Below are 26,485 nucleotides of genomic sequence, written 5' to 3'. Positions count from 1 at the left end.
AACTGGCTTTGCTCCCCCAGAAGTGCCAAGGGATCTGTGGAGATTAGCCCAGGGGGTTAGAGCACGGTGCTAATAGCACCAGGCTTTGATCCCTGCACGGGCCGCTCACCTCACAGTTGGATTCGATGATCCTCGTGGGTCGCTTCCAACCCAGAGTATTTTGGGACTGTGACATCCTGCTCAGCCCGGAGCAGGCGGTGCCTCCGGAGCCGCCCCTCGCACCCCACGTCGGGCTCTGTCCCCGCTCCTCCCTCCCTGGCCGGCGGGAACAAGGCTGCTTTCAGGAGCGGGTGTGGGTGGCGAGGGCCTCTAGCTCTTTAAGAGGGGAAAATTGGGGTTGTAATCTGAGCGAACTTCTCCTTTCTGACAGGCGGGAGAAGTTTCAGGGTCCCTCCCTCGCTCCGCTTTATTAAATATAGTAGTAGCGGGAGCGCCGGGCTGGAGCAGGCGCCGGCCGAGGCGGTGCCGTCCCGGAGCCCTCGCCGCCGCCGCTGCAGCCCCGGGGACGCGATGGGTGCCCGAGGTGGCATCGCCACCCCTGTGCTGCTGCTGCTGCTGCTGCTGGCCGGCCACCCCCGGCCCCTCAGCGCGGGACCCCCGGCCGGAGGTGAGTCCCGTCCCCATCCCGAGAGTGACAAATCCTTGGGGATAATCCTGCTCCTGGGAGAGCCGGGGAGGCAGCGGACATGGGTGACCCATGCGGGCTGTCCCTCCCGGGTGGCAGGAGCGCTGTGGTTTGGGGCAGGGCGTGCGGGGGAAGCGGAGGCAGGAGAGGAGCGGCTCGCAGGGCGGTGGGAGCCTCGCAGGGCGCTTCCTGCAGGGCGCACGGTGTGTGTGCTCCATGTGGGCTGTGTGTGTGTGCTCCGTGCGGGATGCGGCTCGGAGCGGCTGCGCTCGGCGCCAGGGGCAGCCGGCGGGGGAAAGGCACCGTGGCTGCCCCGCCAAGCCCGGCGCCACGGCCAGGGAGCTCGCCAGCCCTCCCTGCCCATGTTTGGCCCTGCCACGGGAGCCGCCTGCGAGGGCAGCCCTTCTGCATCCCGGGAGCGGCTGCGGCTGTCTCTGTGTCCCTGCCCGGGCTGTCCGTCCCGCGGCTCGGGGTCGGTGAGTGGCTCACCTCTCCCAGCAGCAGCACAGCCCCTGAAGGGTTGTGGGACCACCCCTGGGGGGACAGGGCAGCGGGGACCAGCTGGGGCTGAGGGTGCCCCCGTGGTGGCACAGGGCTGGCAGCTCCGGTGGGACAGAGGTCTGGGATTTATACCTAGTTTTCCCCCTGGAGCAGCCAGGTTTGCACACCCAGCTCTTGTCACGGACGTGTGTCCAGCCTGAGCATGCTGCCAGCCGTCCCACAGCCCTGCTCCCTCCCACTCCCTCCCTGCCTCAGCAGGCTCTGTGCCTCTGGACGGGCTCGGTCCCACTGGGTCTGACCCTCCAAGCTGTGCCTGGGGTCTGACTGGGCACTGCATCGGCAGCATCTGCAGCTTTGAACGTGAAGGGCGTTTAAAAAGCACTTTCATGTCCCTAACTCTCCCCAAAAATAATATATCATCTCACTGAACTGTCTCTTCCCCAAACTTCCCCCCAGGGAGCAGGACTCTGACCAGCAGAGAGGCAGGAGCTTGCTCCCTGCAGTTCCCAAAGGAATTACTGAAAACCTCCAGCCTTTTGCTTCCTAACCAACTTCTGCATCCCAGTCTGTGTCAGTGCAAGGAGGAGGATGGTCCCAGAGCCCAGCCTTGTGGCCCTCAGCACCTGCAGGGCTGCTGTTGGTCTCCTGCTGTCCCCATTCCCTCCCAGAGAGCAGCTGGCCTCTGGGACATGCTCCTTTCATTACCTTAGGCCTTGTTCTTTCTATTTTTTGTCATGCACCAAAATAGGAGGGTGCCTGGCAAGCTGAGTGGAAAAAGAATCCCTTTTGTTAATGAACAGAGTGGTCTCCTTCCTCCCAGCCCTGACCTTTCCATCCAGGATGGGATTTCCCCACATGGATCTGTTGATTGTGCAGTGTCCAGGGTGGGTCTGAGGGCTGCCCTGGCAGTCCCAAATTCTTTCATGTGAAGGGGCTGGAAAAATCCCAAAAAACCCCTGAAACCCCCATGGGTTTCACTGACAGCCCAGGACTTGCCCCAGGTGACTCCCCCATGGCTGTGACACGGCTCTGGGGATCAGTGGGCACCTCCCTGGTCAACACCTGGGGCTGGGGAGGAAAAGGGGGTTTACCCCCATTTTCAAATGCTGGTGACTGTTTCTGCGCTGGGCTGGAACAGATGTGCCAGCTGTGACCCTGGGCCTGGGCAGCAGCTTCCCACCAGCCCCCTGCAGCTGAGAACATCCCTGCTGAGCCCAGCAGCACTCACTCCAGCTGTTCCCATGGGCTGCCCACCGTGGGACATCCCGTGTCCCCATCAGGGAGAGCCACAAGCAGCGTGCTGAGCATGGGGCTGAGGTTTTGGGGGTGAAGCCTGTGTTTTGTGCTCCCTCCAAGCTCAGGTCCAGGAACCCTGGCCTTCCTGCCCAGCCCAGCATGGGAAAAGTCATCATGCACTTCATCAAACACAGGATTATACCAAAAAGAAAAAACACTCAAAAAACTTGTCCTCTTGACATCAGAGTGTGAAGCTTTAGTAAACTGTTTTTCAACAGCCTGGCTCCCCTCTGGTTCCCAGTGAGGTCACCCACAGGCTGGGCTCCCCTTCCCCAAAATCCCTGTTAGTGGAGGTCTGGAGTGAGGGCAGAGGAGAGAATTGGATGTGTGGACTCCCCATTAGCAGCGTTCACCCCGAGATTTCAGCAAGTGGGTGCCACAAATGTGACACCCTCCAGAGCTTAGGCAGACCCCAGAGGCAGTGACGGTGTCCTGGGGAGGCAGGAGGGACACTGGCATGTCCAGGATCCTGCCCATGGACAGGGAACAGTGTCTGGGACACCCTGGGGTGTCCATCCAGGATCCCTTCTGCTCTCTCCAGGTTCCTCAGCTCCACGGAGCCACCTCGGCTCTTCCTTTCCTCCACTTTTGGAAATCTGACTGATTTAGTCAAACTTTCTTTTTTATGGTCGCGCCACATGTTTTAAGGTCATAGCTCAAAGCAGCTGGAAAAGTTTCCAGCTGATGGGAAAGAACAGGAAAAATGCTGAGAAGGGGGGAGAACGCAAACCGGTATCGTGGGAATCGGGGAGGAATATTCTTGTCTCACTCTTATATTTAGCAACAGAGAGCTGTGGGCAAAAATATAATGAGTGCATTCCTACAGGATTGCAGGACAGGGTTAAGCTCACCCCGAGGAGCTCACGTCAGGTTGAAGGCTGGACAGGAACAGGGCCTGGGAGGCGGGAGCCTGCGTGCCTAAATAAAGCTCCAAGCACAGACTGTTCACAGCAGGCCTTGGCCCAGCCCAGCCTCGGCTCCCCAGGGCTGCTCCCTGGCCCTTTCCAGGTGCTGGGCTCGCTTTGTCTCCTTTTTGGGAAGCCTGAGTGTGAGCATCACCCCCAGCCTTCAGCTGGGAGACTCCTGGAAACTCCTGTGCCCTTCCCAGCTCCCACCTGGGCAGCCCGAGCCTGGTTTGCACCAGCCCCTTCACCATCTGCATCTCCAAACCCCTGAGACACAGAGAGAGGAGGGTGCCCACCAGAGCTGCCTCATTCCCAAACCAGCCCTTCCTGAGCTATCTCCATCATGCCCTGTGTTTGGTTGGACATTGCCATGCTGCACTGGCATGGGAAACCCCTCAGAGCTTTCCTGAGGTAAATAGACCAAAAAAAGGGAGGTCGAATTTACCAATATAATATATTGGTAACATATGTAATACATATGTAATATATAATATGTATATATATATATATATATATATATATATATATATATATAACCAATATAATATATTGACTAATATAGCAAAATATTGTTAGGTATTGTCATATGAGGATAATTTTTAGTCTATTGTATTGACAGAATATTAATATATTCCATGAAGCATATCCCAAATACGTTCTATGAAGTCAGAGAACCTTTCACAAAACCTTTTGCAAAGCAGAGCTGAGAGTCAGGGCAGCACTGGGATCTGCAAAACCAGGCTAAAATCCATAGGAGCAGGGCTGCTGTAGCTCTTCCCAACCCCAGGACAGGGAACATGCATTTGCTGCCTGATTTGTCACCCACTGCCAGTCCTCTACCCTCAGGACAGACCAAACAGGGCCTCTCAGCTGGCATCAGGGTGGGGTGGGAGGTGTTTGTGCCCTGAGCTGTGGATGCAGGAGGGTGATAAATGCCCATTTTCCATCCCTGTTCCCCGGGTGTGCCGCCCATGGCTCCAGGTAGTGCCTCTGGGAGCTGCCCTGTGCCCAGGGACTGCCCTGGCTGCCTGACAGCCCTGAGAAGGGTGCCAAAAACGGCTGGGAGTGGAGAGAGTGATGGGGCAAACATGGTTTGGAGGTGGCCAGGCCCATCACGTGCCTCCCAGACAAGGAGACAGAGAAGCAACACGGATCCATCACCATGACTCACTGGCTGGGGAAGGAGCTGTGAGTCAGCTGGGGATGGCCCTGTGAATCCCTGCTGCTACTTTTGCCCAAGTCTTGGCTTTCTGGAAGTTGTTTTTCCTCTTTGCTGCAGGCAGGCGAGGGATGGGAGGGTTTGGAGTCACCAAGTGCTGGTGGTGCCATCCCCAGCCGTGTTGATGGGTGCTCCCCATCCTCGAGCATCTCACACCCCTGGCGTGGTGCAGCCCTGGCAGAGAGAGGGGCAGGCAGCAGGAATTTCCCATTCCCTTTCCCAGCCTCTGGCTGAGCTTCAGAAGGGCTTCAAGGTTTTCAGCATCCCATCCCACAGAAATTTCTGAGCCCACCAGGGTCATTTCCTCTGGGAGCTTGGGAGAAGAGAGGGAAGTCTTGGCCCGAGGTAGATGTGGCTGAGAAAGCCCTGCAGCCCTGGGAGGGGATGTGAGCACCGGCCTCCACACCCCCACAGCCCCCCCAGCCAGGCCTCCCCCCGGGCTACAAATAGAGCAGGCATTTATTTTCTCTATAAACATCACCCCAGCGGGTGTTTCTCATGGATGGAAAAGTCAGGGATAGCAGGAGTGGGGAGGGGGACCTCTGGAAGGGTGGGGGAAGAGGAAAGGACAGGACAGGACAGGAGAGGACAGGGCTTTCAGCTCTAGAAGGAGCGGGAAAAAGAAAATACTCATTTTCGTTGCAGACAGTTTAGCATGTCAGCCCCAGAGGATCAAAAAATGCCCTCTCTTTCCCCCATCTCTGTCCGTGGAGACACTTTTCTCTGCCCCTCACAGCACCCAGCATCACCAAAAGCTCATCCTGGCCGTGGTCCTTGGTGCCCTGTGGGGTGCAGCGTGCTGTGGGTGCTGCCTTACCAGCACAACTAAAGCTGAATGGCCCCAATTTACACATTTCACACTGCAATTGCACCTTTTGCCATCCCTGCTGACACATTTCCACATCCCTGGATGCTGCAGTTAAGTCAAGTAGGTATCTTCTGGCAAGGTTTCAACACTGCTGCTCGTGCTCATTCTTCCCCCACCATTTTGGCTGATAACTCCCCCCATCCTGGCACGTCGGGAGCCACTTGACACCAGCGGGGCTGGGAACCATCAGAGCCCGGGCGGCTGGAGGCGGCCGCTCTGCCGCGGGCTGTTTGTTGACAGCAGGCAGGATCTCTCCGGTAACACCGAGCGCTCCAGGCGCGTCTGTGAGCATCCCCTGGCCCGGCGCCGCCGGTCCCCCCGCCAGCTCCTTCCCCTCACTGCGTCTGGGGATGAGCTTGGGAACAGGCACTGGCAGGGATGGGATTCAGGGATCTGCAGGTGGGATGTGCACCAGGGGCTGGCTGGGATTGTCCCCTCCTGTGCCACCACATGCCCAGCTCTCTGCAAGCTTCTCCTTGGCTGGGTGGGAAGCAGCTGGGGTAGGGAACACAGTGGCAGCGGGTGCCAGGATGGGCAGGGTGGAGCTGGAAAACCTGCCAGCCTGTGAGACAGGGGAAGAGGGCTTGGGAGAGAGAAAAAGACAGAAAAAATAGAACAAAACCTGACTTCGAATGGTTTGGAAACCACGTCCTCTGGGGCTGATACAGTATTTCCAGGCCAACTTCTCCTGGCAGCGGGAGCCTGAGTGAGCCTGAGTCACGCTGCAGGGGACGGCACAAAAGCCCCATTGAGCCTCCTGCTTCCCCAAATCCTCCCACTTTCTCCCCCCGCTTCACTTCCCAGGGCAAACACTCCAAACACTGCTTCCAGCTTGGGCTTATTCCTTCAGTCCCTCCGGAGCCATTGAGCCACGCATCGTTAAAAGCTCTGCATCCCTGCTCCTGCTCCTGCCAGGCTTTGGGGGCACAGCTCTTCCCAAAAGCACTGTGACCTTTGTGGGGGGTTTCAGGCTGGCTCCCAGCTCCTGGCCCTCCCCTCCATGGCTCTGCATCTGGCTGAGCAGGAGAGCTCAGGAAATACCATCAGCTTTAGGGCTGTGCTTGAATCATCGTAAAACCATGCTGGATAAGCGATGGAGCTCTGGAGCTCTAGCCAAGCCTCCTGGACCCTGCTATATGGCCTCCCTGCTGTATCACAGCTCCTAAGGATGGGGAAGGCAGGCAGGAGCAGGCAGAGGCGCTGGGCAGGGGTTGGGGACTGGCAGGACACGGGAAGGTACAACCAGCCCCCTCCTAGACAGCACAGAATTAGCAGGGGGCATGTTTTCATGTTTTCCCCTGACCCCAGAGTCCGTGGGCTGTAAAAAGGCTGTTTTTTCCCCAAAGCTGTCAGGCTGGGGAAGGCGAACGCAGAGCAGCTGGCCGGGGAACAGGGGAGAGGAACTGAAGGAATAAACAGAGGAGGAGGGGTTCAAAGCAGCGTGCTGCAGCCAGAGGCCACCTGGGTGGGATGGGGGCGAAGCAAAGCACCCCTGGCCAGGACTCTCCTCCCACGCCCAAAACAAGGGCAATGGCACTTCTGGTGGTCGGCAGCCCTGGGAAGGTGACCAGAGCTGGGAAGGTGACCAGCCATGGCTTTCCTGGTGGTTTTGTGGGTGCTGCTTTCCAGCAATCTCTGCTGGCCAGCACTCCTGGAAAGCGGCGGCCCCTGGGAGCCCCGCCGTGAGGGAGGGCCAGATGGAGGGGGGAGGCGAGAACCAGAGCACTGATTCCCATTGCTGGGGCTGGAAAAGCACGCACAGCCCTGGCTCAGGATGTGGGAGCAGCAGTCCCTGGAATCACTGGGACTGGGAATAAAAGGAAAAGTCCTTCTTTGTGCCAGGAGCTATCCCAGCAGGGATGGATCTGTGCTAGTGACACCCCATCCCATAAATCTTGAGGCAGAACCCCAGGCTTTCCTGGGGTAGGCACAAGGGGACTGTGGTGTGATCCCTGCTGGGTTTTTGAATGCCCTTCATGCAGAATAAACCCAGGTCACCTCCATTGCACTGGGATTTCTTTACACCCAGGTGGGTGCTCAGCTCGGGTCTCAGGGCATGTCTGAAGGCAGCAGCCCCCCCCATTTGTCCCCCCAGCAAAGCCCCAGCCAAAGCCGAGGGCTACGGTGTTTGCCTTAACCTCCTCACAGGCTGCTCATTTCCTTCCCTGGCCATAAATAAAACCACACCGTAAAACGAAGGGAATGTGGAACATAATGAAGCCTTTCTCCAAAAGCCTGTTGGATCCCTTTCTCCCGTGGCCCCTCCACCCTATGTGGGGACAGGGGCACAGCCCAGCTCCAGCTCCAGGGGGCTACAGGTCCCATTGGCCATCAGAGCTCCAGGATGGGGACAAGAGAGCCTGAGCCCCCGGGACCACCCACGGCGCTGGTCCTGCCCACCCTGCCTGCGCTGGGAGCGGGACTGGAGCCTTGAGCTCTCACTGCGGAGGGAACAGGAGGGCACCGAGCTGCTCAGCAGCATCCCCAGCGCTGGGCAGCCACCCCCAGCCCCTCCAGTGTTGTTCACATGGCGCAGCCCCTCTGCTGTTGGCATTCCCCTGAACCCCTCCGGTATTTTCACCCCCTGAACCCCTCCCATGTTCACATTCTCGAATCTCTCCGGGGTTCACATCCCGCAGCCCCTCCGCCCTTTGCACAGCGGCTGGGGGTGCAGCACAACGAGGCTGGCAGCGGGTGATCTCACTACCTTAAAAGTTACACAAATTAAAAAAACCATCCCCAAACAACTCAGAGGGCCTCCAAACCAGCTCCCTGGTTGAGGCTGCGGAGAAGGATCGCAGCCGGCTGCCCTTGTGGCGGCCCAGCAGCGGGCACAGCCCAGGGGCCGCCTGTTGGCACAGGGGCCGGGCAGGAAGGAGGGCAGCCGGCGGGCTGGGCTGCACCAGCGGCCGCACAAGCCCGGGGCTGTTCGGGCAACAAGGAGCCTTCACTCCCCGGCTGTTTTTCCACCGTTGGAAAAGCGGTGTGGCCGGGATGGGAAGCGGCTGCGAACACAGGGAGCCTTTCAGGGGGGCGCGTGTGTCTGCACGGGGCTCTCCTGGCACCGCTGCGCTCATTAAAGAGCTGCTTTAATGAATTCCAGTCCCCTCCCTGCAAACACAGCCGGCCACCGGCCCTGGCCCCCATCTGCCCCACCGCAGCCTGAATGGAGCCTTGTTGAGCATCCAGCCCCTCCCCGGCTCCACACCCCGATCCCCGGGCAGGGTTTGCTCCGCTCCTTCCTCCTCGGCCTCGGCATCCTCCCGTGGCCAGAGCGATGGGGACCCTGCAGCCCCTCAGGAGCTCGGCTGCCCCCCAGAACGCAGCTGGCTGTCCTGCGGCAGGGTGGGGATGCCCCGGGCTGGGGTGGGAGCCTTGGGGCAGGGCAGCAGCCCCCCAGCAGCCCCCGTGCCCTCCCACACGCCCAGGACTGTCCCTGCTGCACAAACCCTTCGTGCCCAGGGCCGGTCCTCTCTGCGCTGAGCTTTCCCAGCACTTCCCTTCGCCTGGGCCTGGACTTGGCTCCTTCAGCCTCCTACGTGCAGGGAAGGAGGTGGGAGAAGTTTCTGTGCTGAGATGCGTGTTAAAAACACAAAGGAGAGCCCAAAACAGCCTCACCGAGCCCCAAACACTCAGAGAGCGCCCTGAGCGGATGGGGATCCCCCCCGGGCTCTGCTCCTGCTCCTCCGGCCAGAAAATTCCCTGAACACCAAAAAAGCAGCTGCTGGAGAGGCCAGACCGGCCGTGTTTTCAGCTGGAGGAGCAGGGGAAGAGGGCCAGAGCTCCCGGGGCCGGCGCGTGGCCGGCGGCCGCTGGGGCAGGGCCGGCTCGCACGGAGCCCTCGCTGTTTGCAGGCCCAGGAGCAGCCCAGGGCCTCGCTCCCAGACCCCTCCTTAGAACTTCTGGCTCATCTCCTTGTTTTATTCCATGCAAAAAAAGAAAAAAACCACCCCAAACCCAAGTGACACTGCAGTCTATAATCTGCTGGCTGCTGGCTGGCTGCTCGGAAACTGTGACGGAGGAGGCTCCTCTCGCCTCGTCAACGCCTTTCAATCGGCTTGGCAAGGCACCGATGGTGATTTCCTGTGGGACGCAGCAAGATGGGAATGTCAATTGTTTTTATCCGGGGTGAGTGGGACATCCGGGGTGTCCACTGCAACCCGTGGCCAGGACTTGGGACCTCTTGCTCCCCCATGGCAGGAGAGGAGGGACCCCCTTGGGCATCTGCATCCAGGGATGAGGGGCATAACACTCCTGTGGTATGATCGTGGCAGCCTTAGATCACTTGAGATAGGTGCTTTTGGGGCATGGGAACTCATCCTCATGGGATGATCCAGGAGCTCACCTGAGCCTGCCCAAGATGGGGATGGGTGCCTGGAAGTCCCTCCTTGCTCCAGGTGATGGACCAGGATGGGCCACCCTGTCCCATGGAGGCTCCTCCAGAACAAAATGCATTTGAAAAGAACTCAAAAAAATCCATTTTTTCTGCATCTTTTCAAAAGTGGAGAGCAAGGAAGAGGGGAGATAGAGGTGAGAAGCTGCAGGTCCCTTGTGAAAGTGAAATGTCACAGGCCAAGTGGTTTCACATCCTGGCTGGGCTGATGAGGGAGGAGGAGAGTGGCCCTGAAATAAAGCAGGAATTTGGGAGGACAAACAACAGTAACCGCCTCTGCTGCTGGAGAAAAATTCCAGCGCCTCCTGGATCCAAGCAAGGGTCCTTCCTCCTCCCCAACAAACAGCACCACTCCCCATGGCATCCGCACCTCTGGGAGCTTTTTATTATTAGTATTTTATGGGAGAAGAAGGAAAACATTTCTGGCAGCTTTGGTAGAGTGCAGGCAGGACAAAATGTGCTGGCTGCAGGAGCTGGTGCCCCCTGGCACACTGGAAAACAAGCTGGTCTTGCTGGAGCAGCCCCAAACCCTCATCCCCAGCACCCACAGCGAGACACTGCCCAGCCCCTGGGCGGGCATGGAAGCTGCTGGTGGGTCCAGCCCAGCCAAGCTTTCCCTCCCCATGAGAGCAACCACTCAGTACCCATCTGAAAAACATTTTTGAATTAGGGGAAGCCACTAAAATGTAGCAAAATCCCAGTGGGAGCTGGAGCATGGAGCATGCACAGGGAAGCTCGTCGGGAGCCAGCACATAACGTCCACGGATGTCTCTGGGGACCACGTGTGCCTGTGGTTGTGCAAGGAGGGACAGGAACATTCCCTTTTCCACTGTGCCACGTCACTCCAGCTCACCAAGCCCCAGGACAAGGCAGTGCTGAGAGCTCCAGCACCCACCACCACCCTTGGCCACTGGGCAAGGCTGGTTCTGCTGCGACCATGGGAAGGAGGGAGCAGGTCAGGGAAGGACAGAGCCCTGCAGAGAACAGAACAGCTCTTCTGAGTCACTGGCTGGGCTGGAGAGGACAAGGAAGCCAAAGTGCCCCATGCCAGCAGCAGGCACCCTGACAGCCTTGCCCTGGGCTGGGCAAAGGGCTCGGTCTTACAGCAAAGGCCAAATATTTCCATGGTGCCATTTCCTCCCTGTCCAGAACGGGTGGGGTGATGGTCCTTTGCAACACCCACGTCATCCTCCCAGACCACAGGGGAAAACTGAGGCACTTTCTTCTGCTGCCAGTGGCAGGAAATGATTTTTTGTGGTGTCCTGGACAAGGAGGTCTCCCCATTCCCAAAGGGCTCAGGAAAGCTTCCCCCAGGCACTGCAGGGCTCAGCTCTGAAGAAAATGGGAAAAGTTAAACCAGAGTGCTCCAACTCTGTCACTGCCACACCAACTTTTGCCATCACCTCTACAGATGGTCCCCTTCCAAATGTCTCAGTGACTGTGGCTGTCCTGCAGGGTTGGGTTTTCACTTAGGGCACCACCCTGTGAGCAAAGCCTGCATTGCCCATTCCCAGCCTGGTCATCCCACAGAAACTTGGGTAAGAGGAAAATGCATCCAGGGAAGCAGTTGTAAGAGCAGATGTGGGTGTTTATACCCAGACCTCGCTGTGCAGAAGATTGGTGTCACCCCAGCATCCAACATCCATCCCTGCCTCCTCCAAAAAAGATCAGGGGCTGGGACCCTGAAAAACAAATTCCTGTTCTAGTTCAGCAAGACAGCTCTGGGACCCCAAACCTAAATGTAGTTCGCCCACTGGGTGGATCTGATAAGTGCTCTAGTAAAGCACAGCAGGAAAGCTTCACACATATAAACTCCAGCAGAGCCTGTGACTACATATGGACTGAAAATGTGCATTTGCCCCCGTCCCTGACATATCCTCCCCAAACATCTCCAGCTTACAGGGCTGCAGTGTTTATGCTTAAGCACAGAGTTTTGCCACAGGCTGAGCTGGAGCCAAGCAGGATGGGTGGCTGCAGGCCCCAGCCACACACATTTAACATGTGTGAGATGCACATGCATGCATTGAGTCAGCTAAAAACTAAAAGCGCTCTAAAATTAAGCCTGGCCACTCCCTGTACTCTTAATCCTGCACTCTCCTGCCTCTGCCCTGTGACACAGTCTGTCATTTCATGACCACATGCCACTGAGCTGAGTCCTCCAGGGCTGATGCATACTGGGTGTTGAACGTGTTCCAGCTGCATCTCCAGACGCTCACTTTGTGCCAAGGTTTCCATCCACTCTCACATCCACCTATGGATCACTGCACTTCTGTTTATTCCTCCTGCACTGAGGAGAAACACAGTTCCTTTAATCAGAAGGTACTGAGGCCCTGCAACAGGTTGTCCAGAGAAGCTCTGGCTGCCCCATCCCTGGAAGGTGTCCAACGCCAGGTTGGACAGGGCTTGGAGCAACCTGGGATAGTGGAAAATTTCTGTGTCTTTTCCAAAGTGGAGGGCAATAAAGAGGGGAGATAGAGGTGAGAAGCTGCAGGTCCCTCATGAAAGGGAAATGTCACAGGCCATAGCAGGGGACTGGGATTAGATGAGCTTTGTTTCCTTCCAACCCAAGCCCATTCTAGGATTTCTTTAGGAAAATCAGAAAAACAGATTCCCCCAAGGGTCTTTTTCGGCTGCTGGACTCCAGCAACCTGTCAGATGGCAAACAAGGGAAGGGCTGATGGATGGGCTTGGGAGGCTCCATAACCGCAGCATTCCACCCGGACGGGGCTTGCAGGAGGTGTCCTTCCCTGCCTGACCTTCTCCCTTCTCTCCCCAGCCTCCTTCTTCGGGGACAGCTTCGTGGAGATGCCGCTGGCGGACGCCTCGCGCGCGGTGCGGCTGCGGCTGCAGCTGCTCACCAGCCAGGGGAACGGGCTGCTCTTCCTGGCTGCCGGCCAGCCCGACCACCTCCTGCTCCAGCTGCAAGCCGGCCGCCTGCAGGTCAGCACCCCCTCCTCTCCCCGGGCTGGGGGCTCTGTGCCATGGCTTAAAGTGGAGATATATGCGAGTGTGATTTCACAGAATCACAGAGTGATGAGGTTGGAAGACACCTCTAAGATCATCGAGTCCAACCTATGCCCTAACGCCTCACCTAGACTATAGCACCAAGTGCCATGTCCAGTCTTTTTTTAAACACATCCAGAGATGGTGATTCTACCACCTCCTTGGGAAGAGCATTCCAGTACTTTATTATTCTTTTGGTGATTTTTTTTTTCCTAATATCCAACCTATCCCTTCCCTGACATAGCTGGAGACTGTGTCCTCCTTGCTTCATCCAGTGAGAGGATGAAGGGGCAGCCCAGCTGCCAGGGCCCCTGACAGGGACCTCCATGAGGAGAGTGGACACAGTCTTGAAAGATTTGGTTAAATACAGAGAACCTGGCTCCATCTGGGGAAGCTGCTCACCCACTGCCTGGGTGATGCTGGGGGTGGTCATGGGGACACCCCAACACTGGCACCCTGTGTGCATTGCATGGTCAGACACAGTGCACAGCACCCTGAGGTGTGAGGAGGTGAGACACAGAGGATCCAGGGAAAAAAGAGATCTCCCTTGTCCCATCTGGAACATGAGAAGCAATCAAGACAGAGCAATAAAATTCCCAATTGTGGTTATGGTGCTGGCATCCACCATGAAGGAAAAAGAGCAGGGAGCATCCGAGGCACACATCCTGCCTGTCCTGCAGCCTGGGCTGGGCTACCAACCACATTAAACCAAAGCAAAAGAGCAAGAGAGCCACTGGCCAGAGGTGTCCCTAATGCAGGCCATGTGTCTCACCAGCTAACCCTCTACTTAGGCAGGCTCCAGGCTGCTGCCCACGAGGAGCAAAGCCTGCTATTTCCCCTGCCAGTTCCCAGGGAAAGGGCTGGAAGCAGCCCAGGTTGCAAGGATGGAGGGCAGTGGGCAAGACAGGGCAGGGAAGGAGGAGCCAGCATCTGGCAGGGCTGCTCTGTGAGGGGAGAGGAAAAGCCCAGCTGTGAGACTGGGAGATGGAGGACCCCAGCCCTGAGACTAGGGTTTGCTGAGAATGAGTGAAAAAGGAGAGAAATTCAAAGAGCAGGATGAAGAGGGCAGGCCCATGAGGAGGATGAAGGAGGAGCACATCCAGAGGTGGAGGAGTGAACCAAGGGACCAAAACTCTTGCGAGCACCTGGGTGTGGGTCCATGCAGGTGCTATTGGAAGGTGGAGAGGTCCCACTTGAGCTGAGGATTTTGTGTCTTTCCCTGCAGGCCAGGCTGCAGTTGGGCTCGGAGGAGGTGACCTTGCAGTCCCCAGCAGGGCTGCAGCTCGATAACCTGGCAGTGCACGACGTGGAGCTGCTGGTGGAAGATGGCAGGATGACACTGACCATCGATGGCCTCTTCAACAGCTCCGCAGACATCGCAGGGCCAGCGAGGGAGCTGGACATCCAGCACGGCCTCTATGCTGGCGGGACGGGCACGCTGGACCTGCCGTACCTTGCCCAGGCCAGCCCTCCCTTCAGGGGGTGCCTTCACTTGGTGACATTCAATGGCCTGGATGTCCTCTCCCATCTGTCTGCTGATGGCAGCTCCAAGACCTTCCATCATGTCCAGGAAGGGTGCAGCACACAGTTCTCTGCAGAGCCTGACGACCCATTCGGGTTCCCAGGGCCGCACTCCTACGTTGCTTTTCCCACCTGGGACGCAAGGCAGGAAGCGACCATCGAGTTTGTGATAACGACGAGCATCACCCAGGCACCCCTCATCTACCACGCAGGGCTGGAGAATGACTTCTTCTACCTGGAGATCTCCAACGGGCGCCTGCGAGGGTTTGTGGAGAAGGGGAACGGTGTCATCATTCTGCACAACAACGTCTTCATCAGCGACGAGCAGCAGCACTATGTCAAAGTTCACACAGACATCCACAAGTTTGAGATACTGATCGATTACTATGCTTCATCCACATCCAACCGGGGCATCAACAACTACCTGGACCTTCAGGGAAACCTCTTCATTGGAGGTATGGATGAAAAAGCTTTGCAGAGGCTGAGGGAGCACCATCTTTCTTTCATCTCGTTGTGGACCATGACCAACCACTCGTTTGTTGGCTGCTTGGAGGACCTCCGGATAAACCTGCAGAGGAGGAGCCTGCAGGATGCTGTGATCACAAAGGACATCACAGCAGGCTGTGGGAAGCAGGACCACTACTGGGACTATGAGGAGGTGTATGAGCAGGATGAGGCATCCACTTCCCCACCTCCAAATGGCTTTTCCGGAGCACCGGGCCTGGTGGTGGAACCGTGCCGGCCCGACAGCAGCTTCCCACCCGCCTTTGCCAACATCAGCAGGCTGCTGCACGTCAGCCCCCTCATCGTCTCCGAAGGGGGCATGGCCTACCTGGAGTGGAAACACGCCCAGCCTACGGTAGACTTGAGCCTGGCCAACATCCGTCAGTCCCAAATCCTCTTCAGCATCACCAGTGACCCCAGGCACGGCCAGCTGGAGCTGGACATTCCCGGGTCCAGGAGCAGAAGGAAGTTCACCTTGTTAGACATTGTGAATCGGAAAGTCAGGTACATCCACGATGGCTCCGAAGGGCCCATGGACCAGCTGATGCTGGAGGTGACAGTGACCACCCAGCAAGGGGTCCCAGAGTGCCTGCGGCAGGGCCAGGTGTACCTGCTGCCCATCATGATCAACCCTGTCAACGATGCCCCACAGGTGATCTTCCCCCGTGGGAACCACATGACAATCCTGAAGCACACACGGAAACACCTGACCACTGACATCCTGCAGGTCCTGGATGATGACTCGTCCTGCGATGACCTCGAATTCCAGCTGCACAGTCAGCAGATGGAGGAGGGCTACGTGGAGCTAGACTTCCACCCTGGAGTGCCCATTGAAGAGTTCTCCTGCCGGGACCTGGAAGCTGGCAGCGTAGTCTATGTGCACCAGGGTGGGACAAACTTACAGCTCACCTTGCAGGTGAGTGATGGCACCGTGCCGAGCCCCATTGCCACCCTGAGGATCCTGGCCATTGATCCTGAGATCCGCCTGCTCAATAACACTGGCCTCTCCCTCTCCCAAGGAGGGGCTGCACGCATCACCACAGCCAACCTGTCTGTGGAGACCAACGCCGTGGAACAACGGGTCTCCATCCTTTACATCCTCACAGAGCCTCTGAAGTATGGTGAGGTCCAGAAGCAAGGGAGCATGGGAGGGGAATGGAAAAAAGTTGAGTCCTTCCACCAACAAGACCTGGAGCAAGGGCGCATCCAGTATTTTAGCACAGACCCAGAGCACCGTCTGGAAGACAGCGTGGAGGAGGTGAGATTCAAAGTCCAGGTGGGGCAGAAGGTCTTGCCAAACAACACCTTCCTCATAAGGATTAAAAGAGCCACCATTAAGATGAGGACCATGGCTCCCCTCCAGATGAAGAATAAGCGGCACAGAAATATCACCAGCAAGGAGCTGGAGGCAATGCTGGAAGATTCAAACTCTGCCCCAGTTCCCTTCCACTACATGATCATCCAGGCTCCCAAAAAGGGAAACCTGGAGCTACTTGGCAACAGGCTGACTGAAGGCTTTGGATTTACTGAGGAGGACCTGCAGGGCAACCACCTGAGCTACAGTGTGACCATCAGAAACTCCCAGCAAGCTGAGGACTTCTTCCAGTTCCGCGTCTACGCTGGTGAGCAGCACTCGCCTGTCTACACCTACAGAATCAGCATTGGTGGGGACCCCGATGCACCAAATTTGACCAACGTGCTCCTGACCGTGCCAGAAGGCGGACAGGCCGTCATTTCCAAGGATCACTTGTTTGTGCAGAGCGTGAACAGCATGGACTACGTCTATGAGGTGATTGAGGGGCCAGCGCACGGGAGGCTGGCCTGGGCTGCGTCCCATGGCTGGGCCTCCCTGGAGGAGATCACCGAGTTCACCAACGACGACATCCTGCAGCGCCGGCTGCTGTACCAGCACGATGACTCCGAGACGCTGGAGGATGACATCCCCTTCGTAGCCATCAGGCAGGGAGAGGGCAGTGCTGGGTCTGAGGCCGAGGAGGTGAGGGGCGTTTTCAGGGTCTCCATCCAGCCCGTCAACGACCACAGCCCTGTCCGGGCAGTGAACAGAGTCTTCAACGTGGTGCGCAACGGGCAGCACCTGCTGACCACTGACCACATCGCCTTCACTGACAAGGACTCCGGCTTCTCCGACACGCAGCTGGTGCTGACCAGGAAGGACATCTTGTTTGGCAGCATTGTGTCTGTCGATGACAGACGCCACCAGGTCTATCGATTCACACAGGATGACTTGAGGAAGAAGAAGATCCTCTTTGTCCATTCCGGGGCTGACCGGGGCTGGATCCAGCTGCAGGTCTCGGATGGCCTCCACCAAACCACAGCCCTCCTGGAAGTGCAGGCATCTGACCCCTACATCAAAATAGTCAACAACACTGGTCTGGTCATCCACCAGGGCACCCAAGGGAGCATTGACTCCTCTGTCCTCAGCCTGGAGACCAACATGGACATCAGGTCAGATGAAGAGATACGGTTCCTAATAACCACCCCCCCAAGGTGGGGGACTGTGCTGAGAGGGGACCAGCCAGTCATGGCCTTCTCCCAGAGGGACCTGCTGGCAGGAGAGATCTCCTACCACCACAACGGGAGCAGGAACACCCGGGATGAGCTCCAGTTCACTGTAGAAGCAAATGAGGTGGCAGTGGAGGACACACTGGCCATCACTGTGTTCTTGGACACCCATCCCAACCCCCTGAGCATAGTTAACCACAAGGAGATCTATGTTTTCCAGGGGGAAGCATCTGGGATCAAGGAGGAGGACTTAATGGTGAGTATCCCGTTCTCCAGTCATTCCCCATGCATGTATGACTTTCCTGGCCACCAAACCAGGGCAGCTACCCACGGGACTTCATTTTACTCCCACATGCTCAGATGTCAGGCTTTTCCCAGGGAGCAAAGAGAGAGGGCTTCAGGCATGGCCTCAGGAAGGTGGTTCTTGCAGTCCATCCCACAGCAAAGCTTTGAGGGATTGATTGCACAGCAGGTGGGCTGTGGGGCAGCCCAGCCTCAGTTACCAGCCCTCCCACTCATGCCTCATCTCCCCCATGCTCCCAGGTGACGCACGAAGAGATACCTTCCCAAGACATAGTCTACCTGGTGAGCAGCCCCCCAGCCTCCGGCTTCCTGGCAATGCTTCAGCACAGCCAGGACATGAATGAGCAGCCCAGCCTGGACCCCATCCAGTCCTTCACCCAGGAGGATATCAACAATGGCAGAGTCCTCTACCTCCACTCCAAGCCCAACGAGGAGCGTGACCAGTTTGTCCTGGACATCACCGCCCGCAGTGCAGACCCTCTGGAGGGGGTGGTGGTCAGCCTGGTTGTGCTGCCCATCACCATCCCCTTGGATGTCCAGAACATCACGGTGCCAGGAGGTGGCTCTGCCGCCATCTCCTCGAGCATTCTCCGCATTCCCAACGCCCACTACCCAGCTCTCGGCCTGGAGTTCAGGGTGCTGGAGCCCCCCCGGTTTGGCACCCTCCTGAGCAGCCAGCGGCCCGAGCAGGGTGGGCTGCACAGCTTCACCTGGAGCGAGGTACAGCACCCACCTGCCCACCAGGCTGCTTTCCCGAGGGTTTGGAGAGAGCCCGGGGTGGTCTCCAGCCCCCAGCCACACTGGGAGGTTGGGGAAGGCTGCAGGAGTCCTCTCCCCATTGGAAGGGATGGAGGTATTTGGGGTGGTGGGTTTGCTCTGCAGCCCCACATACGGGATAAGGGATATGGAGTGGGGATGCAGGCAGAGTACCCATGCTGGGCTCCAGGTCTGCTTCCCACAGAGAATCTACAGGGCTGCCCCTGAGCTTGTGGTGGGTTGCCATCATCCTCCCGGGACGGTTCAGAGTCACCTCCCCAGAGGGGCCGGTGGCCTGCGTCCTCCGTGGAGGATCACCTGGCCCTTGCCCCGCAGGTGGAGAACCAGCAGATCCAGTACAGGCAGGATGGTCGCCGATCCCTCAGTGACAGCTTCACCATCCTGGCCAACGCCTCCGAGGTGTCCCGGCAGAGCCATGCCCGGACTCTGTTCATCACCATCCTGCCCCGCAGCACCAGGGCGCCGCGGCTGAAGGTCAACGCCGGTTTGCAGGTGAGGCTGGGAGGCCGCGGGGAGGGAACCAGCGTGGGGATCCCCCGGCACTCGGGGTCACCCGCCCCGGGAGCTGCGCTCGGCGGAGCCGGGCTGCCGCCCAGAGGCGGACCGCAGGGAATGGGAATGGGAAGGGAGGAGCGTTTTCCCGCCGGGGCGAGGCTGTGGAGGAGGCGGAGAGAGAGCTGTGCTCGCCCCCAGCTGCTGCGGGGAGCGGCCGCGAGGTGGGAGCATCGCCCCGCGCTCCCAGCGCTGCCACGGCGGCAGCGCCTCCGCAGCCCTGCCCGCGGGATAATCCCCGGCAGCTCCCGGAGCAGCCTGCCCGCCTTTCGCCAACACAGGCTGCAATTACTCCATCATCCGGGCAGCTTTCACACCTCTCTTTACGTGCATCCCGGAAAACGGCAGAAGGGAAGAGGTCTCACCTGCTGCTCAACTCTCACTTCTGCTTCCAACCCCTCCCTGTCCTATTCGGGGTCATTAATGCAAAATTCCAGCAAAGAATTTAGTGGGAAACACAGAAGCACAGTGATGCCTCTCCCACTCCCCTGCACCTATTTTCACTATCCCAGATCTGGGATTTCCCAGACTGGCAGCTGGAAAGCAATCTACTCCATGGGGATCATCACACAGTTGCCTTGGGAAGGGTCCTGGGAGCCTGGACTCTGGAGAAGATGCCCAAGGGGAAGGGGCTGCCCTGCCTGGCCCCAGAGGCAGCTAATTCGAGGGATACCAGCAAAGTTTGGGAGGTACCCCCAGCCCCAGCTCTGTGCCTGCCCCAGTTTTCCCCCTCCAGCCCAGGAAGCTTCTGACCAAATCCCTTTTGTAGACCTGCCTCACATGGGCCCAAATTCAGGGAGAAATTGACCCCTCAGCTGCTGGGCCTGTGCCAGCCCCTTTTCCCCACTCCAAACATCCAGTGTAAGCATGGCCTTCCGTTCCCCCAGCCATCATGCTAAGAATAAGGGTGAAAAGACAGAAAAACCTCCTAAAATTAAACTCTGAGGCAGCAACTTGTCTGCCTTTCCATGGGAATGCCTTAGCACCCTGGGAAGAGTGACCACAGCTGCCCAGAGGAGCTCAGGAGCAGGGAAAGGCTTCCTTCCCCCAACGGGAATGATGGGAGAGGCCCAGCCCTGCCGTGTTTGTGCTCTGGTGAGGGATGACTTCAGTGTTTAAAGGTCAGGCCAGGCCCGGGAGAGGGATTGCACAAAGGTTTCCAGGGATGCCGAGGGACAACAGGCTGGGTCTAGACCCCAAAGTGCAGCCCCTTGGGGAGGAGCAGCAGTTTTTGGGCTGGATCTGAAGGAAGGATGGCTGGGTGCCACCGAGGCAGAGGTTTCCACCACCCTGGAGCACCCGGCCACGCTCCCGGCGCCGCTCCGCCACCTCCCCGCGCGCTGTCCCCGCGAGCGGAGGCGACACGGAGGCTGAGCAAACACAAAGGGCCCAGCCAGCGAGCACAGAGCCAGGGGAAGGCTTTAATAATGCAGAGAGGACGAGGAGCAGGGAGAAATGGGTCAGCTCCCGCAGCGCAGGCTCTGGGCTGGGAGCAGAGCTGCTCCAGCTGCTCGAACTGTCCCTTCCCAGGGGACAGAGGTGCCCCGGGGCTGCCATCCCGCCTGCTTTGCCCACAGGGAGTTTTTTATGGCTCCAAGTCCCCAGTGTGACTGCAGTTCCAGCTGCTGTGGGTGCTGGGGAGAGGAAGCAGCCCAAAGAACTCAGTGAGGCTCCTGTCCCGGCTGCGTGTCCAGCACTTCCCCCACCCTGCCTCTCCAAAGCTGTGTTTTCCAGCCTGCCTCTGCCATCCCGTGGGGACTGCTGAGGGATTTAATTTCTCTGTCGGCACCCACACCCACTCAAGCAATGTTTTGGGTTAGGCCAGCTGAAAAACAGCAGAAAAGAGCTCATCCAGCAGAGCACCTCCTCCAGCGCCTGCCTGGGTGTTGTCCTGCAGATTCCCGAGATGCAGATTTCCAAGGTCCCAGCCCTGTGATGCTGTGGGATGCTGCACATCCCAGCCCTCCACCCCACATGAGCCCTGGCACAGCTCCATCCATGCACTCCATGATTTCCAGGCATCCTGAGGGCAAAGGGCAGCTCTGGGCTGTGTGGGCAGAACCTGTTTGGCAGCACAACATTCATCCCTGTGGTCTGCCAAGATGGGGATGTGGCACAGGGTCACAAGCAGGGAAAATTGTTGCCTCCAGCTGGAGATGGGAGATGCCAAGGCTTTGGGGTGGCAATGTTCCCACAGGAGGGTCAGCACCACTGGATGGGAGGAAGTGGTCCTGGGAAATTCCTCAGTGGCTCTGAACTCAGCCACATATTTGTCATTCCTGGAGGGTTTGCTGGGACAGCGGGCCTCGCTGCAGCCTTGTGAGGGGGCGGTGGGACGGGAACTGGGACAGGAGCAGGAGTGAGGAGAAACACCCAGCCAGGGAGAGACAGGGCTGCTTGTGGTCACTGTGTGCCCAGCAGCAGCTTGTGCACCCCACTAAAACCCCTTCCCTGCAAAGCAAGGTCCCAAAGGCACAGCCCCCTGCCCCAGGGCCCTGTGCCCTCTTCCATTTCCAGGAACTGGGGAAACTGAGGCACGCTTGCCCTCCAGCACATGGCGTGCAGAGGCGCAGACCCAGCTGTGTGGCACGTGCTGGCAAACACGGCAGCAGTGACGCAGGGCTGGGAAGAGGCCAGAGGATGGAGGCGTCCCCAGGATGCAGACAAGGCACCCTTGTTGGGCTGGGATGTGCTCTGGCACCCAGCAGAGTGCTCTGAGCTGGGATGGGAAGAAGGGGAAAGGTGCCGGGGGTGTGGCGTGGGGATTTCAGCCTCTCCCTGTGCCCCAGCTGCGGGAAGGTGCCACGGCTGTTCTCAGCCCCCACATCCTGAGTGCCGAGGATGAGGACTCCCCAGCAGAGGAGGTGACCTACTCCATCCAGCCCCCGGCCAACGGGAAGGTTGTGCTGAGGTCAGCACCCGGCACTGAGCTCCAGAGGTTCACCCAGGCCCAGATAGACAACGGCCTCGTCCTCTTCGTGCACCAAGGTAGGGCAGGACTGAGGTGCCCCAGGCCCCTGCACCACCCCAGGGTGGTGGGGACACTGTGCCACCACAGGGGATGCCAAGCCCATCCCAAAAACCCCTGACAGGTTAATGGGGAGCTGCATCTCCTCTGGCCCCACAAATGCCCAGGTCTGTGCTTTCCACAGGACCCCTGGATGGTGGCTTTGCCTTCGATCTGTGGGATGGTGAGAACCTATCTCCTGGGCACTTCTTCCTCATCAGGGCCCAGAGAGAGCCTGTCATCAGCCTGGCCAGGAAGCAGAGCCTCACTGTCTGCCCAGGTGGGTACCAGCACATTCTCCGTCCTCATCCAGCCCAAATGGGGCCCCCTTGGGACTCCTGCCCTTGCCCAAGCACTGCTGAGATGCCCCTGGCAGCGGTTGCAGGTGGGTGACAAGGTGACTGCTTGAAATCCATACTGGATGTGTTTTCCAGGTGCCCTGCAGCCCATCACCAGCCAGAACCTGCAGGCAGTGAGCAACAGCCCCACCAGCTCCACCGCTCTGTACTACAGCATCGAGCAAGCCCCACGCCTGGGCAGGCTGACCACCTCACAGGGGGAGGAAATCAGGAACTTCACCCAAGCCCAGGTGAGATTTCAATTCCTCCAGCCTCTCAGAACCCCAAACACAGCCCTTCATCACCCCCCACCACACATGGGGGTCCCAGTCTGAGCCCACTTCCACCACAGGCACCTGATCCCAGGCAGGAGGCAGTACAAGGCTCCAGCCATGCTGTGACTTTCCCAGCTCTGCCAGCAGCTGCTAAGAGGGATTAAGAGCTGCTGCCCCAGCCTTGGATTTAGCACTGGGGGAGGCTGAGGGAGCTATAATCCCTTTTCCTAGGCCATCTCCCTGCTGCAGAGCCAGCCAGCCTGGCTGCTGCTGAAGGGAAGAGCCAAGCATGATTTTTCACCCCTGCTCTGAAAAAACCCTTCTCCTGTGGGGCCAAATTTTGCAGGGCCCAGCAAGGTTCTTATTTTATTCCATCAATCAGAGACACATAGGTTTACCCTCCCTGGAAGCTCCTCTGTGCTATGCTCACCCTTGGAGGATGCTGAGCAAGCTCAACCATTCCTCTGAGCCTAAGTTCCCCTTATTGCTGAGAGAAACATCAGAGTCACAGAGTGGTTTGGGTTGGAAGGGAGATTAAAGGTCACCTTGTTCCCCCACCATGGACAGGGACACCTTTTACTAGATTGCTCCAAGCCTCATCCAACCCAGCCTTGAACACTTCCAGGGGTGGGGCAGCCACAATTTCACTTCCTGGTCAAGAAACACCATGAGCTCTCCATGGTCACTGCCGTGCCATGGCTAGTGAAAATCCCGATTTCTTACCTAATTAGAGCTTGGTTGCTCCATCCCAGAGTCAAGATAGGAGCTGATCAAGGGGTTTTTTTTTAATTTTCAGGTGGACAGCAAGCTGATTTTCTACCAGCACGAGATGCCAGGCCAGCCCTTCTGGCTGGCCCAAGATGCCATCCGCTTCCGTGTGGTCACTCCCACGACCATCTCAGATTCTTTCATCCTCCTTGTCCTGATCTCCTTCGAGGAAAATTGTCCCCAGCACTTGACTCAGCTTTGGAAAAACGCAGGTAAGGGTAGGATGGAGAAGCATGGGACAAACCAGCTCTTCAGGAGGACTTGTTTGTCTGAAGAGGACAAATGTGCTGTTTTCCATGGCTGATATATTAGATCAGACATCTAAAACTGCATCCAATTCCTTCTTCCATCATTGCAACAAGCTCTGACCGACTTTCATTAGTTAATTCTTATCCCTTTTTTCTTGCCAGGTCTGCAGCTCACAAGGGCTCAGCAGGCTGAGATTGACACCTCGGTGTTGGATGCCTCCAACCTCCTGAGCCGAATCCTGGTCCCTGAGAGGGCTGGATATGATGTTGTCTTCCTGGTGACAGAGCCACCAGCTCATGGACAGCTCCTGGTGGCCGGTGTGCCCCTGGAGCAGTCACGGCCGTTCTTCCTGCAGTCAGACCTGGCAGCGAGGCGTTTGGTGTATGCCCATGGTGGGGACAGCGTCTCCAAAGACCACTTCAGTTTCAGGGCGTGGCTCCAGCCCCAGGAACAGCGGTCTGTCCGTCCTCCACAGGATGGGGTGGTCATCTCTGAAGCATTCAACATAACAGTGACCAGCAGCACCGCATCACCACGGGTGGTGAAGCGGCAAGGAGTGCTGCAGGTCCCGTCAGGCTCCGTGGTCACCTTGTCACAGGAGTACCTGGATGTGGCAGACCCGCTGGTGTCCCCTCAGGAGATGGTGTACAGCATTCTCCAGAGACCCCTCTCTGGCCACGTGGCCAGCGCCCACAACCCAGGGGAGCCCATCAGCCGCTTCACCCAAGCGGATGTCAATGCTGGCCGCGTGGTGTTTGTTGCCACTGGGAGCCGGTCCCCAGGCTCCTTAGCCCTGAGCCTCTCCGGTGGCCACCACCCACCCATCCAGACCTCACTGGAGATCGAGGTGCTGCCTGTCCTGAGCACCGCTGCCAGCCCAGCACTGCTGGAGGTGCCCCAAGACCTGAACAGGGCCCCTGTGTCCCAGCATCACCTGCTGGGTGCCGCACCACGAGGGGCAGGGAATGTCCTCTACAGGATCACCAGGGAGCCCAGGTTTGGACAGGTGCAAGTCAACCAAAAGCCATCACGGGGCTTCTCACAGAAGCAGCTGGATCGTGGGGAGGTGACGTTCACCTTCAGTGACCTCAGGTCGCCTCAGGATGACTTCCAGTTCGTTGCCATTTCGCGGGCAGGGAACAGAAGCGGGGTGGTGAACGTGACCGTCCGAGCTGCGGTGAAGACCCGAGTGGACAGCCTGTGGCCCCGAGGCACCACAGCCCTCCTGGACACCAGTGTCCTCGATGCCAGTGAGCTGGCCAACCACACCAAGAGCGTGCCGGTCTTCAAGGTCCGCAGGGCGCCCCGTGCCAGCCGTCTTGTGAGGGTATCCAGGGATCCAGGACAGCCCACATCCCCCATCGAAACCTTCAGCCAGAGCGAGCTGCAGCAGGGGCTGGTGGGGCTGGAGGTGCTGGATGCTGGGGACACCCAACAACCCCTGCAGAGGGACAGTTTTGTCTTTGAGCTGGTGGCTGAGGGGGTGCCACCAGCGCTGGCATCCCTGGAGTACGGCATCGAGCCCTACAATGCCTCCAAATCCTACGGTGTCACCCTGCTGACAGTCCCACTGGCACCCTCACCCCCAGTGCCCCATGGCACAGCACGGAGCAGCCCCAATGCCAGCGAGCTGGGCATGTCCCCCACTCCCTGGCTGGCCCCCAGTGCCACCAGTAGCCCCAGCCCCGGGGCGGGGGGCACCTTCCTCAGCTTCATTGAGGCCAACATGTTCAGCATCATCATCCCCATCTGCCTCATTTTCCTCCTGCTGGCCCTCATCCTGCCCCTTCTCTTCTACCTGCACAAGCGCAACAAGACGGGGAAGCACCACGTCCAGGGCACCCCCAGCGCCAAGGCCAAGAACGGGGCCGTGCCCGACCACGAGACCTTCCGGAGGACAGAGCCCAGCCAAAGCATCCCCCTAACGACTGTCACCACCCTGGAGGGCAAGGGCACGGGGCCCCCGCCCCCGGGCACGGGCTCTGGGGCACCTCCCGACCCCGAGCTCCTGCAGTACTGCCGGACTTCCAACCCCCCCCTGAAAAACAACCAGTACTGGGTGTGAAGGGCTCAGCTGCGGTGGCACGAGACCACCGGGGCACCCAGCCCCTCCTGCAGCACCACCAGCCACCTCCTCCCGGCTCTCCTCCTCCTCCTCCCTGGGAGCTGGCATCCCACAGATGCAGGAGGGCCCTGGGGATACAGGGGCTGCTGCTCCAGCCCACCTTGTAGCCCCACATCTCCTTTGGGCAGGGGAGGGGGGCACTGCATAAGCAACTGGGGACAGGCAAAATTCCTGAGCATTGCTGGGAATTGCTGACTTTGGGTGCTCATTTGGGCCACCTGATGGAGGCCACAGTGCTGGGGGGCACCTGATGACTCTGATCCCCACAGAGCCACCCAGGCTGGTCCAGTGGTGGCTCCTCTGAAGGCAGCACAGTTGCCACAGGGGTGCTTTTCACAGCTCTTGGTAAGAGATGGAGGATGAGGAGCAGCTTGCGCTGAGTCAGGCTGGGGATGAAGCTGCCCAAATTCCCCAGGGCTAGGCAAAACACTGAGACACTGAGACACTGGAGCAGAGGCTCAGAAAATATTCTGTGGCCAATGCCAGGGGAATTTAGGAGTCCCTGCCCACTTGGAAAAACACCCGCCTCGCTCTTTCTCTACTTGCCGTGTGCTGCATGAAGCCAATTGCACCGAGCTCTGGGGGGGTTGCACAACAGGTAGGACTTGGCAGGGAGGAATGGCTGGAGCTCACCTGGGCAGTGTGAAACCAGAGAGGAGAGCAGAGAAGCGGAGCCAGCACGGTTTTCCACTGTATACTCCAGTATGGCAGAAGTAAACAGAATAAAGTGCCT

The 26,485-nt window shown here is 58.4% G+C and overlaps 1 protein-coding gene across 1 annotated transcript; it reads left to right on the top strand.

Moving 5' to 3' along the window:
- The first annotated feature begins 510 nt into the window (after window positions 1-510).
- CSPG4 (chondroitin sulfate proteoglycan 4) lies at window positions 511-26,485 on the top strand. The gene is made up of 10 exons (XM_036389293.1): window positions 511-607; window positions 12,584-12,747; window positions 14,036-17,614; window positions 17,902-18,381; window positions 18,754-18,930; window positions 21,780-21,978; window positions 22,143-22,277; window positions 22,432-22,586; window positions 23,407-23,590; window positions 23,789-26,485. Exons 1-10 carry the CDS (start codon window positions 511-513, stop codon window positions 25,690-25,692), a joined length of 7,074 nt encoding a protein of 2,357 aa, XP_036245186.1. The 3' UTR covers window positions 25,693-26,485.

Source organism: Molothrus ater, chromosome 13 (assembly GCF_012460135.2).
Source record: "Molothrus ater isolate BHLD 08-10-18 breed brown headed cowbird chromosome 13, BPBGC_Mater_1.1, whole genome shotgun sequence".
Classification (NCBI taxonomy): Eukaryota; Metazoa; Chordata; class Aves; order Passeriformes; family Icteridae; genus Molothrus; species Molothrus ater.
The sequence above is the reverse complement of the archived record's forward strand: the minus strand, read 5'-3'. Positions and strand labels throughout refer to the sequence as shown.

What these genes read in the sequence shown, in the direction of transcription:
- CSPG4 (XM_036389293.1), top strand. Translation starts at nt 511, where the DNA reads ATGGGTGCCCGAGGTGGCATCGCCACCCCTGTGCTGCTGCTGCTGCTG. An exon ending in AGGTCAACGCCGGTTTGCAG is followed by an intron (nt 18,931 to 21,779) that starts GTGAGGCTGGGA and finishes CCTGTGCCCCAG; the next exon opens with CTGCGGGAAGGTGCCACGGC. An exon ending in TCAGCTTTGGAAAAACGCAG is followed by an intron (nt 23,591 to 23,788) that starts GTAAGGGTAGGA and finishes TTTTCTTGCCAG; the next exon opens with GTCTGCAGCTCACAAGGGCT.